This window comes from Balaenoptera physalus, assembly GCF_965194825.1.
Source record: "Balaenoptera physalus genome assembly, chromosome: 20".
NCBI lineage: Eukaryota > Metazoa > Chordata > Mammalia > Artiodactyla > Balaenopteridae > Balaenoptera > Balaenoptera physalus.
In genome coordinates this window covers 14,636,655-14,652,940 of record NC_138901.1, presented here as the reverse complement: position 1 = coordinate 14,652,940, position 16,286 = coordinate 14,636,655, and the positions used below count along the sequence as shown (strand labels likewise).

General features: G+C 47.9%; 1 protein-coding gene across 2 annotated transcripts in view; it reads right to left on the bottom strand.

The window, feature by feature from the left end:
- Positions 1 to 16,286, bottom strand: part of TEX2 (testis expressed 2) — a 109,122-nt gene that overhangs the window by 5,222 nt on the left and 87,614 nt on the right. Inside the window, exons 8-10 of one of the 2 annotated variants that reach the window (XM_082441994.1) lie at positions 9,217 to 9,349; positions 2,714 to 2,839; positions 864 to 1,073 (exon numbers count right to left, since the gene is read on the bottom strand). In XM_082441994.1, coding sequence (XP_082298120.1) covers positions 864 to 1,073; positions 2,714 to 2,839; positions 9,217 to 9,349 — 469 coding nt within the window. Of the gene's footprint in view, positions 1 to 863; positions 1,074 to 2,713; positions 2,840 to 9,216; positions 9,350 to 16,286 lie in introns of those variants that run through there. The other variant, XM_082441995.1, reaches the window with a different exon arrangement.

Below are 16,286 nucleotides of genomic sequence, written 5' to 3'. Positions count from 1 at the left end.
GTAATTGTGGCTCACGGGCCCAGCCGCTCCGCGGCATGTGGGATCTTCCCAGACCAGGGCTCGAACCCGCGTCCCCTGCATTAGCAGGCAGATTCTCAACCACGGCGCCACCAGGGAAGCCCTGAATGTCAATTTAAAATTGAGATTTATAGATAGTGATTTTCTTCTGCTGGGCTCATGAGAAATTTATTTCAGTGATTCTCAATCCTGGCTTAGTCCCCCAACCTCTGAATCCTGGGGGCTGGGCTGGGCATAGCTTTAACAAGTCACCCAGGTGACTGTGATATGCAGGTGGAGTTAAGACCCACTGGTTCAGTCAAATGACAAGACTTTCTACCACAGTTACCAAGCACACGTGCTCCTGCCTCAACATCCAGGTCTGACCTGGGGAAGTCTTCCCTAACCGCCCAGGACTCTGCTGGATGTGTGATCCCCATCTGTAAGGTGGGCATAATGATGGCCCTATCTCCGCAGGATGCTGTGAGGACTGGCCAGCTGAAGCAGTTACACCCCAGGCTGGCAGAGAATACGAGGTCTACAAAGGACATCTGTCCTCACTGGTGGAAAGGGTTGGCTTGAGAGAGGAGGAAGACCAAGAAGAGAAACAGCCCATCCCATAAACTTCACCAATAACCTCAACTCTCCCTAACGTGTGAAGATGAGTCTCTACATGTGAATTAACCACTCACAGTAGAAGGCAGAATCAGATTTACAACTAACGTTAAGGTTCCATGAAAAACGTTTGAAAGTGCTTCTTCCCAGGAGAAAGTACTTTCCATAATGTCAAGGATCAGCAAGCTGGGATTTTTATGGTCACGCAAGAAGGGGAATCACTGGCTGGCCCCGAGGGGCCCTCTACGCACCATATTCGGTCAGTCGGGGGAGGTGGAATGTTGACCGCCAAGGTTCCTCTGCATTCTTGTACTTCGACAGTTAGCAGCAGTGGTGTATTGGAGACTTCTTCAATCTTCTTTTTAATGAACTCTGTCTCCGTTGCTTTTTGGAAATATTTTGACTTGGTAATTTTATCAACAAACCTCATAATCTTACTTGTTCGGTGACCTCCAACATACCTTTAAATGAGGGACACAGACAGGTGTTATTATAGACTTTGTTCCTTCACAAACAACTTGGTGGCTCTGTGTTCACCTGACTTTAGACCTGAGTTTCTCAACCGCAGCACCACTGACACGGTGGACTGGGCGATTCTTTGTTGTGGATGTTGCCAGATGTTTAACAGCATCCCTGGCCTCAGCCTACTGGATGTCAATAGCACATTCCCCCACAGATATGACAATAAAAAATGTCTCTGGACATGGCTAAATGTCCCAGGGAGGGGGGGACAAAATAACCCCCAGGTGAGAACTACTACTTTATTTATTTTTTAATTTAATTTAATTTATTTATTTTTGGCTGCGCTGCACGGCATGCAGGATCTTAGTTCCCCGACCAGGGATCGAACCTGTGCCCCTGCAGTGGAAGCACGGAGTCTTAACCACTGCACCACCAGGGAAGTCCAGAGAACTACACCTTTAGACAAGGTGCAGACATCAGATAGAGCCTCAGTCTTGACAAAGGAGAGTCAGACCAAGTTCTCACAGTGCAAGCAGGGAAGGCATCTCACCTGCTCTCCTTTATAACCTTCAAATACTGAATATAAATCCAGTGTCCTCTGAGCGAAATCTCACCATCTCTACATACCAAATAAGAAATCGGGCTGCATTAACAGGGCCACAAAACACAGTAAAACACCTGCCTTTTAGATGGTGTCACACCAACTCTGAGCAGCAACTACTTGTCAAAGGGCTTAGGAGCATCTAAAGAAAAAAGCTACATCAAGCTGATATGCTAGCAGCCCAGGAAAGCAAGCTTTCCTGTATCAGGTCATATCTACCTAAGACTGCCCTAAGAAGAGAGGATATTTGCTCTTAAAATCCTCCACAGTTCCAGAGTGTCAGGAATAGTATGTGTATGTGTGTAGGCAAAAGCAATTTTTCTTAAGAAGGTCAGGTGGGGAGAGTTTACATAATGCACACAAACTTTAGTCCCAATTCCTCAAACATCTAGATTCTCTTTTCATCTTCTGTAGGATTTCAAAAGTGAATAGGTTGATATTTTCTTACAAATACTTCTGAATCACCTGGTTTCTTTATCATTTTAGTTTCTTCACTCACTTTAAATAATTAAAAGATCCTTACAGAGAGGCAGCCTAAGCACTTTGATCATTCAGCAGTCCAAGTAACAGGCAAAGGGAGCCACCAAAATGTAGTTCATGATCCAAAAGATCAGCTAAGTGATCCACGTTTTCAAAATTCACCGAAGAAATCACCTGAATGTTTCAACACTGTAGGAACTAAAAGCTCAACAGAAACAAGTGTGACCCGTCAGAAGGGAAGTAATGCTCCCTATTGGCACCAGGGGGAGCTGTTGTGTAATCTGTGCTCCTTGTGACAAACACGTCCTTCAATTCTCTGTTATTTATTCCAACGGCCCAAGAAAACCATTTTGGTCTGGACCCTCTTAATTAGGGAAAGCTATTCGGGTCTTTTGCTTTGGGGCATGAAATTTTATCCCACTGGCTTTTAGTTATTAATGCAAAAACCATTCACTCAAAGTGAAGGAGGAAGGAAGATCAGAGAGGAAAAGACCATAATAGCTCACTCCCAACTGGCAGCCCTGGCCCCTGAAGACCCCAGAAGCTGGATCCACTCACCCTTCAGCCCCTGGGAGAAGCGGTTTGTCTCCTGTGCCGGGCTCTGGTGCGTCGTCTTCGTCAGAGGAGCCAGCACTGGAGGACTCCTCGTCGCTGTCGGCCAGACAGAAGGCCCTGGGCCTGCAACTGATCAGGGCAGAGTCACCACGGCAGCTGGCCCAGCGCCAGGCTCCACCGCCACCACTGCTACCGCGTCATCACTCTCCCCCACCCAGCCCAGACAGAAGAGGCCCAATCCAAGCGTCCTCGGATTGGCCTGGTCCCCCGGGAGACCCTTCAGTGCCAAGTCCCCAGCAGGACCGCAGAGGACTTGGGCCTGACGGGCTGGATTCTGCGCATGCGTCAGAAAGACAGGTGGTGGGAGTGTGATGCAGTCCACACAAAATGCAGTGATCTCGTCGACAGTGCAGCGTAGCCAATGGGAAGGTGAGTGGAAAGAACGATGGTTGCACGGGGGAGGGGACAGCTCATGTTGGCGCCATGACCACCTCACAGATGACGGGGATGTTCAGGCAAGTCCCCTGACTCTGGCTGAGTTCAACAACTATGCTTTTTGGCTTAGTTTCCTCCTGTTAGTTTTGGCTCAAGACTCCTTCCTAGTGAAATTACGTATCCTAGCCCACACCTGCCCCAGCTCCTGAAGGTCACAGAAAAAGCCAACAACCAACAAATCTCAAGGGACTCTAGGAAGCAACGGACATGAGAACCCAGTAACTTTTCAAGAAAAGTACTAATTTAAAACCGTTTTTTAGGGCTTCCCTGGTGACGCAGTGGTTAAGAATCCGCCTGCCAATGCAGGGGACACAGGTTCGAGCCCTGGTCCGGGAAGATCCCACATGCCGCGGAGCAACTAAGCCCGTGTGCCACAACTACTGAGCCCATGTGCCACAACTACTGAAGCCCATGCGCCTAGAGCCTGTGTTCCACAAGAGAAGCCACCACAATGAGAAGCCCGCACACCACAACGAAGAGTAGCCCCTGCTCGCCACAACTAGAGAAAGCCCATGCACAGCAACAAAGACCCAATGCAGCCAAAAATAAATAAATAAATAAATTTATAAAAAAAACCCACACACAACGTTTTTTAAATGAAGTAAGAAAAAACTTCACCAGAGAGCAATGTCCCTCGTTAATCTTTCCAGGGTAGAGCCTCAGTTTCCACTGGATCACTGGCAGCAGCCAGTGATCAAGGTTCCCCTGTGAGGGCCCTGGGGGTTCCTGGCCAAGCTTGGGCCCCACAGAAGGCAGCTCCCTCCCTGGATGGTGGCTTTGCTTCAGAGAGGCAGAAAGCAGGGCCCATCTCTGAGGCTCAGAGACTTAATGGGGACAGAATGAACACAATTAAGCTACCAAATGGTCACTAAGCAGAGGGTGGGCCTTGTATTTTTTTTTTTTTTTTTTTGGTTGCATTGGGTCTTAGTTGTGGCTCACAGGCTTCTTAGTTGTGGCACGTGGGGGCCTTGTATTTTTGATAAGGACAAAAATCACCAGGACAGGGGAAGGCAGCGCAGCTTAGGTCCCATCTTCCTGCGGGCGTAACCCTTTGGGGTTTTCCTTGGGCCACCAGAAGCCCACGGGGGCAGTCATCTCCTGGCCAACAAGGGCCAAGGGCACCCAAGGGCAGAGCACACCTGCCAGTGTGGACTTGAAGGCCCAGCAGAGGCCCCAGCACTGGGAAGAGGGCACTGAAATCTCCGCCCTGAAACAGGAGCCCGGCTGTAAGAGGACCGAGCACAAATGTCCTCCCTGGCAGGACACCCGGATCCTCCTTGATCCTGGCCCTGAAACATTAGAGCCAGCGCTCTAGCCAACAGGCTTGAGTACAGCGTTAAAGGGAAACTCCCTCTGCAGACACAAAGGCCTCTTGTCCCTGGCCACGGGGACAGCACCCGACTCCTCCTCCTTCCATCAGAAGCCGGGCTAGTCCAGGAAATGCTCACGTGTGCCTGCTGGTCACAAAACCATCTCCGCACTTTCCAGGGTTAGGCAGCCCTCACAGAGCTCTTCTTCTATATAAAAAGTAAAATATGATTCCCAAGAAAGCCTACACTGGGTCTTGGGATGAAGAAAGTCAGGGAGGTAAGTCCCCAAAGATAACACAACCATCTCAGAAACCTCTCTTACTTCTCCATCAGTAAAACGACTGTGCCCCCTGGCTCAGACCTCATGCTGCCAGGTAAGGAAGGTACAGAGCACAAAAGGCTGCCTCAGTATCCTGGACCACAGTGAAACCTGCAGAACCACCGTTCCCTTCTGTCCCCACTGGTATTTGTCATCTGGCAGCCTCCAGACCTGGGGCAGAAGATGCCAAAGGCTGAGCACTGCAGTGAGCTCTCGGGTTCCTGAATTAATCCTCCACAGGACAGAGAACAGGACAAATTTTGTGGCTTGAAGTTAATCATTTAGACAATGCTCTGTCAGTTAAAACAGATCAGATGACATGAAATTCCGACTGTGACCAAATGGTACCTCTCCTCTCAGCATAGGGAGCTGTATTATGCGGCACCCAATACTTATTAATTAAAAGTGTAATTAAATATTTGGCTGATATTCAAGTTTTATGCATTTTGTGATCTCAACTTTATGATGAATTTCAGAGAAAGACACCCTGCACATTCTTATATAAGATGTGCTAGAACGCAATAAGCCTACTTTTTTAAACACACCTTAGAATCTGAGATAAGCGTAATATCCTTTCAAGAGTCACCTTAAAGGGCTTATTCCAGTTTTGCTGCCTCTGCTAAAAATCTTTTTGGAAATGCGCTTGCGGTCGGACACATAAGAAAAAGTGCGTTATTTTATCACTGATACTCTCTGTCTTGAACCAAACATTTAATTTCTTAGTCTCATAATCACCATCACCTCTGAACGACGTCTGGCAATTTCTCAAAGATCCAATCCGTCTAGAAAGTAGGAAGGTTTGCTGTCACTCAGAATACTTAAAGGAATGTCACAGACTCCGGAGGCAACTCTAAAAAGCAGCTCCAAAAAATGCTTTAAGTCAGGGCTGCATAATTAGATTAAACAGCCCAGTGAGGACTGCTTGGAGGGGGACCACGCTCACGAGAGTGCGTTCGTTTCCTTTAACAGAAGTCGGGCCCATACATCTGCCACACACACGTGCACGTACACCCACAGAGCTAGACTGAGTCACGGCGTGGGCGACAAGCACTGGGCTCCCAGAATATCAGGGCCTCGGGGCGGGGTGGTGGACCCGGGTACACCGGGGACTAGCGGCCCAATACAGAGGTCGGGGGGTGGGGTGGTGGTGGCCCATACAGGGACGTGCACACCAGCCCAGGCTGCCGTGGTAGAGCACGGACAGGCCAAGGGCCTTCCAGGAAATGCTCGCCCCGATGTGCATTTAAATAGCAGCCAACGGGCTTCCCTGGTGGCGCAGTGGTTGGGAGTCTGCCTGCCAATGCAGGGGACACGGGTTCGAGCCTTGGTCTGGGAGGATCCCGCATGCCGCGGAGCAACTAGGCCCGTGAGCCACAATTACTGAGCCTGCGCGTCTGGAGCCTGTGCTCCGCAACAAGAGAGGCCACGACAGTGAGAGGCCCGCGTACCGCGATGAAGAGTGGCCCCCACTTGCCGCAACTAGAGAAAGCCCTCGCACAGAAACGAAGACCCAACATAGCCATAAATAAATAAATAGCAGCCAACGAGCAGCACATTCCCCTTCCCGACTCGCTTGGGTCCCCTTCAGGCCCATTCCTAAAGTTCAGACTGCCCAGCTCACCACCTGAATTCCATTTTGAGTGCCTTATCACCCCAAAGTCACTGTAGCTACAGTGTGTAACAAGAAGACTGTTCGGGAAATACAAAGACTCAAGGAAAAATGTCTGAAATATAAAGGGTACCCACATTTCAAAGGGAAAGGCCTTCACTAGAGTGAAGCGACACAGACTTCAATTTCTTACCACCAGCCTCAGGGTCCTCATGAACTCTCTACAGTAAGCAGGACTTCCCACAGGCTGAGCAGCACCTCCTCAGGTACTCCCCACGGGCACAGTCATTTGCACACTTGAAGGGGGACAGACAAAAGCAGCGAGACAAAGCAGAGGCCCTGCCAGAGCGGGACGGCAGGGGACAAGCCCTTGCCCAGAAGTGAGGCCCTGGACAGGCGGCCACGGGCTGAAGGGAGGGCCTGGAGGAAAGGGCTGCTGCGGACCCACCATTCACACGTGCTGCTCTAGGAGAGGCTTCCTCAAGGAAACCAAAGATCCCACGCTCAGCAACAGCCACAGGTGCGGGGACTCTGCCTGTCCCCCGGCATTCAGCCTCAGGGCGATCCCATAGCTCCTGACTGAGGAGGAGGAGTGAGGCTAGGATCACTTCTGGGGTCAGGCTCTTAGCTATGGATGGGCTTCTGAGAGGCTCTCGAAGCTCCCAGAGATTGTGAGCCAAATGGTGCATGTGTAGGCATTCTCTGGGGGAAGGATCCAGAGCTCTCAGATTCCCAAGGGGGTCCTTTATGCAAAAATGGGTTAAGGGTTCATTTATCCAGGCGTTTTCCTCCCAAGTGCTTTTAAAATTAAATGACAGCCAATTACACATCAACATAAAATTTAACACCCTCACAGGAAGAAGCAAAACATTTTATACCAGACTCTACTGGAAAAAAAATGGTACTTTAGATATATATTATAAATTAAATATAATACCATTATATTCCTAACGCAGAGGACTTTTGTCATGCAGTCTAGAGAAGCACTGCTTGCTCAGAAACGTGTCTGTCCTCCGATCAGCTGAGTTTATGAACTTGAAATTGTGCCAAGAGAGCTGCATGAATAACAGTGAACATGGAACGCCTCAGTGGCAAGGATCTCAGGGACCTGGCTGTGGTGGGGCCCCACCTGCTCCCAAGACCCCTCTTTCCAATGGAGTCCCAGCAGCCCTGGGCCAGCACAGGGCTGTTTCCAGAAAGGGCTCCCTGCACAAATGCTCCTGACCGAAGTCTGCTCTGTCCCGCTCCCGGTTAGTTAGAGCTCATTTTCAAGACTGCTTCTGCCTAAGGTGCTTGGTTTTACTGGCAGCTGGTTCTGCAACTTTGCTGTCCCAAGGCTGGCCTGATGGCGCTCAGCTGGGCATGGCGCCGGAGTCGGGGCAGCTGGGGACAGAAGCTGAGTCTGCCTAGAGGGCTAGATCAGGACCCCGGCAATACGAATCAAGGAAGTCTGCACGACTCTCCCCCCAGGAAAGCCTCTTAAATGCTCCTGATCTCAATCCTCTCAGGTCTACAAACGGTGCCTTTATGTCGGGGAACATGATGAAAGGACAAGCTTCCTCGCAGTGTCACATGGGTCCGAACGAGACTCAGCACTGATGGGGTATGAAATGCTACATGGAGGGCTGATCAATACCACTCACCGGAAAACACAATCCACAGATTGCCGAATCCAAACACATTTTAACAAAACAGTAGAAAAGTGAAAGGAAAATAGCACAGATACAGGTTAGACTGCATACAGCAGGTGAAATTCTCCAAAAATTAAAATATGAACATTTTCATTAAGTCACCTGGATAACTCAGAATCACCTTAGTGAAAGACTGTTCTCAAATGTATGATCCAACTCCCCCATCTACTGTGCTTTCACCACAAGTATGAATACAAGCATCAGGTCAGCATCATAATGAAGCAAACATCTAAGAGCCTGTGTCTTATATTTATATTTAGATGCTGAGAAGGTGGCTCCTTGTGGCATTTTCCTATCATCGTACTGCCAATTCCATGCAAAGGGGCTAAAGATGTGAGAAGCAGACTCCAATCAGCATTTTTAGTTTGGTTAAAAACAATAATATAATTTAAATATGTAGTCTGAAGCAGTCATTTTTAAGGTGTGTGGGAATGTGAAAGTTCCGGCTTATCCTTTCCAGGCATCCAAGAAAAAAAATCAGCTTCATTAACTATCTCACAAATTGGGAATATTTACTAAATTAGACAAACTCGGCAACAGATGCAGTATCTTCTACAAAAAGAGGAATTTACTAAGAAAATAGATATTGTATTATTTAGGGGAAAGGTGTCTCAAAACACTTTAGGAGCACCATCTTGGCTACAAAATCAGTCGTCTAATTGTAAATAATTCTGACTCTGTGATTAAAGCAGGCAGCCCCCTGAAGCACCTCAGCCTGGCCCACATAGTGCTGTTTGTGGCTGCAACCTGAAGGAGGAAGCTTCTGGATGATGCTTCTCTTCACGAAGCATTTTATTGTGCAGCCTGCCCGGCTGGTCTGAGTCAGGGATGCTTTCCAGGTAATCGACACTGTATGCTCCACTGGCAGCACCGAGGCCTACGGCACTGAGCAGAGGCGGGGACTCACGGTCTGCAGGGGGTGAAACCAGGAAACTATTCCCTGAAATCCTCCGGGGCCAGGAAGCACTTACATGAAGCTCGCGCTCAACATTGGGGCTATACACATCAAAGCTGCTTCTCAAGGGCTAGAGGAAGAAAGTGGTTCCCCAGGGTTGGGTTAGTAAATTCATAGAGCCCCTTACCCTTCTTTGCCAATCTCTCCAACCTTCAGGGCTTCAACAAGAGGCTCTTTACCTAGTTTGGTCAAATTCATTTTGGTCTCAAGAGTCATCAGAAAGGACCCGTTGTAGGACATTTCCAAATCGATCCAGAGTCCTGGAGAAATGGTGAAAAAACAGAAGGTTTTTTCCCCCCCCCAGAAAAACATGACTATAAGTGACAGATTAAAATTTATATTTTAAAGTATCTAAGTAGGTATCACATTGAAAGTCTATATATATTGCCTGTACTACCAACGCATGCAAGAAGAGACTGTGAAAAGAAAAGTTTCTGGAAACAGTTCAAGCGTCTGGCAAATTGCCAGTATTTCAGCATCTGTTAAAATGGTCACAGTGAGCTCAGGGTCCTGTCCTCTGGGTTCTTCCCACTTTTGGTAAGACACACACTCCCAGCAGGAGGAGATGGCTTGCGCCAGGGCAAAGCCAGGAGGAGGTCTGCGTTGTCCCAGCTGGTTAGAGGCAGAAGAGAGGTGCAGAGACTTCACAGCAAGCTGGGCTCTTTAAAGACACAAGTGAGAACCACTGTCTTTCTTAAAATTATCTATTGTTTGGGGGTGGGGGAGGGGAGGGGCACAGAAAAATGGTTCAGGTTTAGCTTGGTATGATAAGCATGGTGACAAAACCTTTTAGAAACCTCTTCTTTCTGGAAATTGTGTAGGAATGGAATCAAAAGAATTCGTGTTCAAGCCCCAGGATTATCTAGATAAAGTTGGGTAACCACTTTGTACCTTAGTTGAAAAACCTGTTCCTTAATGACGCAGATGTAGAGAATGGACTTGAGGACACGGGGAGGGGGAAGGGTAAGCTGGGACGAAGTGAGAGAGTGGCATGGACATATATACACTACCAAATGTAAAACAGATAGCTAGTGGGAAGCAGCCGCACAGCACAGGGAGATCAGCTCGGTGCTCTGCGACCACCTAGAGGGGTGGGTTAGGGAGGGTGGGAGGGAGACGAAAGAGGGAGGAGATATGGGGATATATGTATATGTATAGCTGATTCACTTGGTTATAAAGCAGAAATTAACACACCATTGTAAAGCAATTATACTCCAATAAAGATGTTAAAAAACAAACAAAAAAAACCACCTGTTCCTTAGAAAAGACACTCATGTCAACGAGAGCATATCTTAGAGGCTTTTGGCTTTGCAGAATTTCACTGGGAAGGCCCACCAGCAGAAGTGGCCACTGCCCAGAAGTCTAAAATGCAAATGGGGTCAGTCATCTCACAACCTTTTCTACCCCAGGGTCCTATGATTCAGCAGGTGGGACAGACTATGCTGTGACTTTACAGAGTCCAAGCTCCGTAACACCTCATGGACTTCCCATCAAAACACAGTCCTCACATGCACCCCAATGTTCACTGCAGCACTATTTACAATAGCCAGGTCATGGAAGCAACCTAAATGCCCATCAACAGACGAATAGATAAAGAAGATGTGGTACATATACACAATGGAATATTACTCAGCCATAAAAAGGAACAAAATTGGGTCATTTGTTGAGACGTGGATGGATCTAGAGACTGTCATAGATTGAAGTAAGTCAGAAAGAGAAAAACAAATATCGTATATTAACGCATGTATGTGGAACCTAGAAAAATGGTAGAGATGAACCAGTTTGCAGGGCAGAAGTTGAGACACAAACGCAGAGAACAAACGTATGGACACCAAGGGGGAAAGCGCGGGGGGGTTGGGGGGGGTGATGAATTGGGAGATTGGGATTGACATGTATACACTGATGTGTATAAAACTGATGACTAATAAGAACCTGCTGTATAAAAAAAAATAAAATAAAATTCAAAAATTAAAAAAAAAAAAACCAAAACAGATCCGCTAGCTGGCTTGTGGGTACTAACAGTATATTCAACAAGTGTAACTTTTGTAAAATGCAAAAAGAATAAATCAATAATACAGTGAAAAAAAAAAAACAAACATGGTCCTTCAAGTGAGTGTTTAAATGTTAATAAAGTTTTATAGATCCTCATAAGACAAATGACAATATCTAGAAGGAAGCAGGAAATTAATCTAAAACCACTGTTCACACACAGCCGCATTTTCAAGCAATTACAGTAAATAACTTATCCCCTGTTTGGCCACCACCTCAGATAATAGCTTTCTTAACTTCAGTAAGCGCTAATGGTGTAACTCCTCACTAAAGGCAGAATAATTTCCATTTTGCTTTCACCAAATTCTTTTTATCATAATTGAAGATAATTATTTTCTGTGAATGACCTGGTTTAATTAAGTGATATGCAGATCAGTTGTGAATGTCTTCTTTGCAGCAACACACAAAACTGCTTTATTTCTTGCTTACGTTAAACATTTAAAAATCATTAATTAGCTTGCTCTTCAGAGGCAGTGTTACTGGAAATAAAGGGCACATCTGCTTTAATAAAGACATTTAGTCATTAATCACTTCCAGTAGAAAGGGAATTAGGGCAAAAAGCTTGATATTAGTAGATTTTAAAGTCAGTATAAATGGAACATCAATAAAGAAGATATTTCTTCTTGTATATCTCCAGCTTTATTTAACTTGAGAATCAATAGCCTCAAACTACCTGGTAGCGGTATGTATTCAGACATAATCATTTCCTCTGAAAGTCCCAGTCAGGTTTCCAATAAATATTACTAGTATGTAGTGCCTTCGAAGGTTGTCATATTAAAGGCACCAGAATTTTACTTGTTATAATAAAGTGGTAGGTTCTGTTTGTCTGTTTTTTAAATGAGGGGATATGGACACAGGTTTGGTAAACAGCTGGCCCACACCCCACTCATCGGGACATTCTACTCAGTGACGTGTGGTACGGCCCCGCTGCCGGGAGCTGAGGCTGGGAAGAGGGAAAAGCACATGGAGCCCAGTCACGTGGACCGGGGCTTGAGTTCCCCTGGAAGTTTCTCGATGTCTGGGCACCGGCCTCCTCGTCTGTACAGGGGAGGCTGCACGGCTTGTCCAGCCTGGCGCTTGGTGCATCCTGGCAGGGCGCTCCCCTTTCTCATCCATCACCAGCCACTTCCTTCTTCTTACCACTCTGGGCTACAGCCTAGCTTGCTGCTGTTGCCATAGCCGACGGGGACCAGACCAGAGGAGGACACAGGGCCAGAGGGAAGAGGCTGCACTGGGCAGCCAGAGAGCCCTGTCTAGGCTGGGGAGCGGGCAAGGCGAGGACATCTGACCAAGCTTCTGCATAGGGGATGAAGCCTGTTTTTTGTATCATTGTAGATGCTCCATGAGGCCCACCCACGGGGCCTTGCTCAGCCCCCATTCTCAGTGAAGATATGAAGGAGTCAAGAATGGTTTGAGAATCTTTAAATACAGATATAAACTGCAAACATTCAAACAGGTTATCTTAATATGACGTGCTTACATTCAGATGAGGGTAAGATGACAATTTTAGCATTAGGTGCAAAGAAAAACACGCTTCTGTGACAACGATTCAGTGGCAAAAAGCTCCCTGAAAATCTTGGAGTGCACGTAACCGGAGCCGAAACCACTTGGTTACATAAAGGGTGAGTCAGGAGCTCCCACCTTGCAGGACTGAAAGACGAAATCAGCAGTTACTAGAAAGGTGGTCTTTTCACTGAGGACACACGTAGCAACACTGTGAAGAGGGGACAGACACTGTGCTCTGAGTGGCACCCTAACCCTAACGAGCTGCATGCTCCTCACCTGGGTGAGTGCCGGAACAGAGCTTTTTCTTCTGGGCTCTTGACAACGGTTAAGACTTGCTTGTGAGGCATTTCATTTAAAATGTTGCTTCCTGTAACCATCTGGTCTTGGTAGTGCTCAAGGACAAAAACCAGAAGTTAAGGAGCAAGGCAATTTTTTAAATCTTTAAATAGGCGTAAGGCAGCCAGTCCTGAGAGGTTCTCTGGAAAGGGCATGAATACAGAGGGTCTTGTCTTAGTCTTCTTAGGCTGCTGTAACAAAATACCACAAACTGTGTGGCTGAAACAACGTTTATTTGGCACAGTTCTGGAGGTTGGAAGTCCAAGATCAAGGTGTTGGCTGATTCATTCTTGGTGAGGGCTCTGTTCCTGGCCTGCAGACAACCGCCTTCTCCCGTGTCCTCATGTGGCACAGCGAGCGAGCTATCTCTCTGGTCTCTCTTCTCATGAGGGCACTAATCCCACCGTGACCTCATCTAAACTTAATCACCCCAAAGGCCCCGTCTCTAAATACCATCACATTGCAGGTTAGTGTCTCAACATATGAGTTTGGGGGGAACACAGACATGCAGTCCATAACAATCTCCATCACATGAGGGGTCTTCACGTTGTGAGGCTGTCCAGTGGCGAAGGGTGGCACCTGATTACCAACAAGTCCCTATAAAACCGGCCCGTCACTGGCAACAAGGGAAACACAACTGACAATGAACATGACAAACTTCAGTCAGTCTTCACACAAGGACTTGAGGAGTTCGGAGGGCTGTTTTTCTGTTTCTCTTCAGCCTCGTGAGGGAAGGATCAGTTACCACCACCGCTACTCAGACTGTGGCAAAAGCTACTGCTCGCTCCACCTCAAAATGTTTATTTAGTTCTTAACGCAAGCTATCAGAGCTCAAGACGCTGAAGTGAATCCCTGTCCTCTGGAAGTTTATGCCTGAAGAAGAGTAACGATGGCCTGGGCCACCTGGTGCAGAGCAGACCTCGATGCCAGCAGAGACAGTACACATGCCCTGGTACGTGTCACCAGAGACAAGTAGAACAGAGGTTCTTCCGCCTTCTCCCTGGTAGTTGATTTAATAGACCCCATGGCCTCAGGAGCAGTCCTACCATGCTCGAATAAATCTAGTACTTTCACTCAGCAGTTCACTGTCGTATTTACTATTAAAATAACTAAAAGGCCTCAGTCTCACTGGAACAGGTTTAATGGGGCAGGGGTTGCTCAGGAGGAGGTAAGAGGCCCTGAAGCCTTGCTCACAGGGTCTGGCTCATGTTACCTGCTCCTCCACTTCCCTCTACCTGTAACTGATGGCTGATTTTCACTCTGAAAGCCAACATTTGGCATCCAAAAAACAAAAGCTCTTAAAATGGAAGATTTAATAATATACTGATTTTACCAAGAACAGATGTTTGAGTTATTCAGCTCTTAGACGACCACATTAGTGACCGTTTTGTTCCTGGCAAACAGACTGGTGCCATATTGCTCACTCAGATACTGCAGAAAACTAGTATTATTCCTTGTAATTGGATGTGTCCTTTAGGACAGATGTCATTTTTGGTTTTGTCTACCTGTAACTGTTCTCGGAAACAGCTCCACCTTTCAAGGTCAACACAGTCCCAAATCAGAGTCTCTCCTCCCCACCCCACCCAAGTTCCACAAATGAGTACTTTTTTCCCCTTCCCACAAAAGGTATTTTTTCCTTGTGCAACACAGATCTGGTCAGAGAGTATATGTGCCATTCTTCTCAGTGCTGAGCCCCACAGTCTGGCCCTGTCACCGTGACCGACCTCAGGCAGCTGCTCTCTTGATGAGGGTGTAGCCAGAGGAACAGGCAGTTCACAGACTGCCCCTGGTTCCACTTTTCTGCAATACTCCGCTGGCAGAGTAGCTTCAGCCCCAGCACTGAACAAAGGCACCAGGCGCCACAGATCAAGGTCTGGAAGGCAAATGTAGATGGTGGACGTGCCAGACACAACTACAGGCATCTCTGAAGACAGACCAGCTTCCTCTTCCTGGGGGACATGGTCATCTTTCCACAGAATCCAAGCCCTCTGGTGGAAACTCGGGTTGTTAATCGGGTATCTTGCAACAGGGCAAAAACGGTGCCACACGGCTCTCTGTCCACGTGGACGCTCGATGACCATCTGCAGACAAACTCCGTGTAGCAAAAGCCCTGAAGACTAAATTAATTAAACTGAACCTGAGGGGTCACGGTCCCCAGCCCTGGATCATTCTGACACTGCTGACACCCCTGCAGGCACCGCTCTGAGGTCACTGGTCCCAGGCATGGAAGAGAAAAACCTGGCTGACAGACGAGGGTCCCCACCAAACCCCTTCAGGAAGATTTTACTAATCAAGCTTTGCAGCAGCAGCAGCAGCAACGAAAACCGATGGCTTCCTGCGTGTCACGTGTGCTCTCTGAGTGCTGACATGAAGCGTTTAATCTCCTCCACAACCAACAGGCGAGAGGCTACTGCCGTCATCACGCTATGGATGAGGAGCCCAAGGTGTTGAGTGCCTAGTAACCTCCCCAAGGCCTCGCTGCTGGATGAGGAAGGAGCGGGGCCCAAACGCGGGTGGCCGGGCCCAGAGCTGGTGCGCACAGCAAGCCTCTGGCTCTGGCCTAGAAGCTGTGGAGCGGCAAGGAAAAGCGAGGCTGCTGAGTGATCTCTGGCACATCACGCCCTGTCTGGGCTTTGGCTTATGCATCTAAACACAGCAGGGTCCTGCTAGGGAACCTCTGATTGCCTTCTCAAGTCTAAACAGTCAATCTGCCCAACTCTTTAAGGGTTTGAAAAAGGAGCTATACATTTTTAATTAATTTTTATCCATAAGAAAAAAGATTAGGAGAGAATGCACCAAGAATGTACCAAATGTAGCAGAATGGTCATCCTGGCTATCTCTGAATGGTGGAACGATGGGTAATGTTTCCCTTTTCTAAATATTCCAGTTTTCCCCACAATGAGTATTTGTTGAAGGAACGAAGGAGCAAACATTACCCTAACAGAGTTAATAAAACAACTGGAAAGAGCTTGGCCTGGTGGCCTCCCGAGGACAGGCCCTGGGGACAGCAGCGTGGGGTGGGGATGAGGAGTGGTGGGGGGAGGCCTTGCTCTGTGGCCTGTAGGGAAGGAAGGAGACCACCCCCCACCCCATGGTGAGGTGTGTGTGGAGCGGGCAGGGCTCAAAGACAGGAGGTGCATGGCCAGTTTCCAAGGTTCAGATCCTCTCCACCTTCTGGCCACGGTTCCAGCCCCGTGAACGGTGGTCCTTTCCCCTTATCCGCTGCACTAGAACCTGGCTGTGTGTCTGGAACCAGGAATGGCCCTTTCCCTTCCATCTGTTCTGGGAGGACCTGCCGGCCTCAAG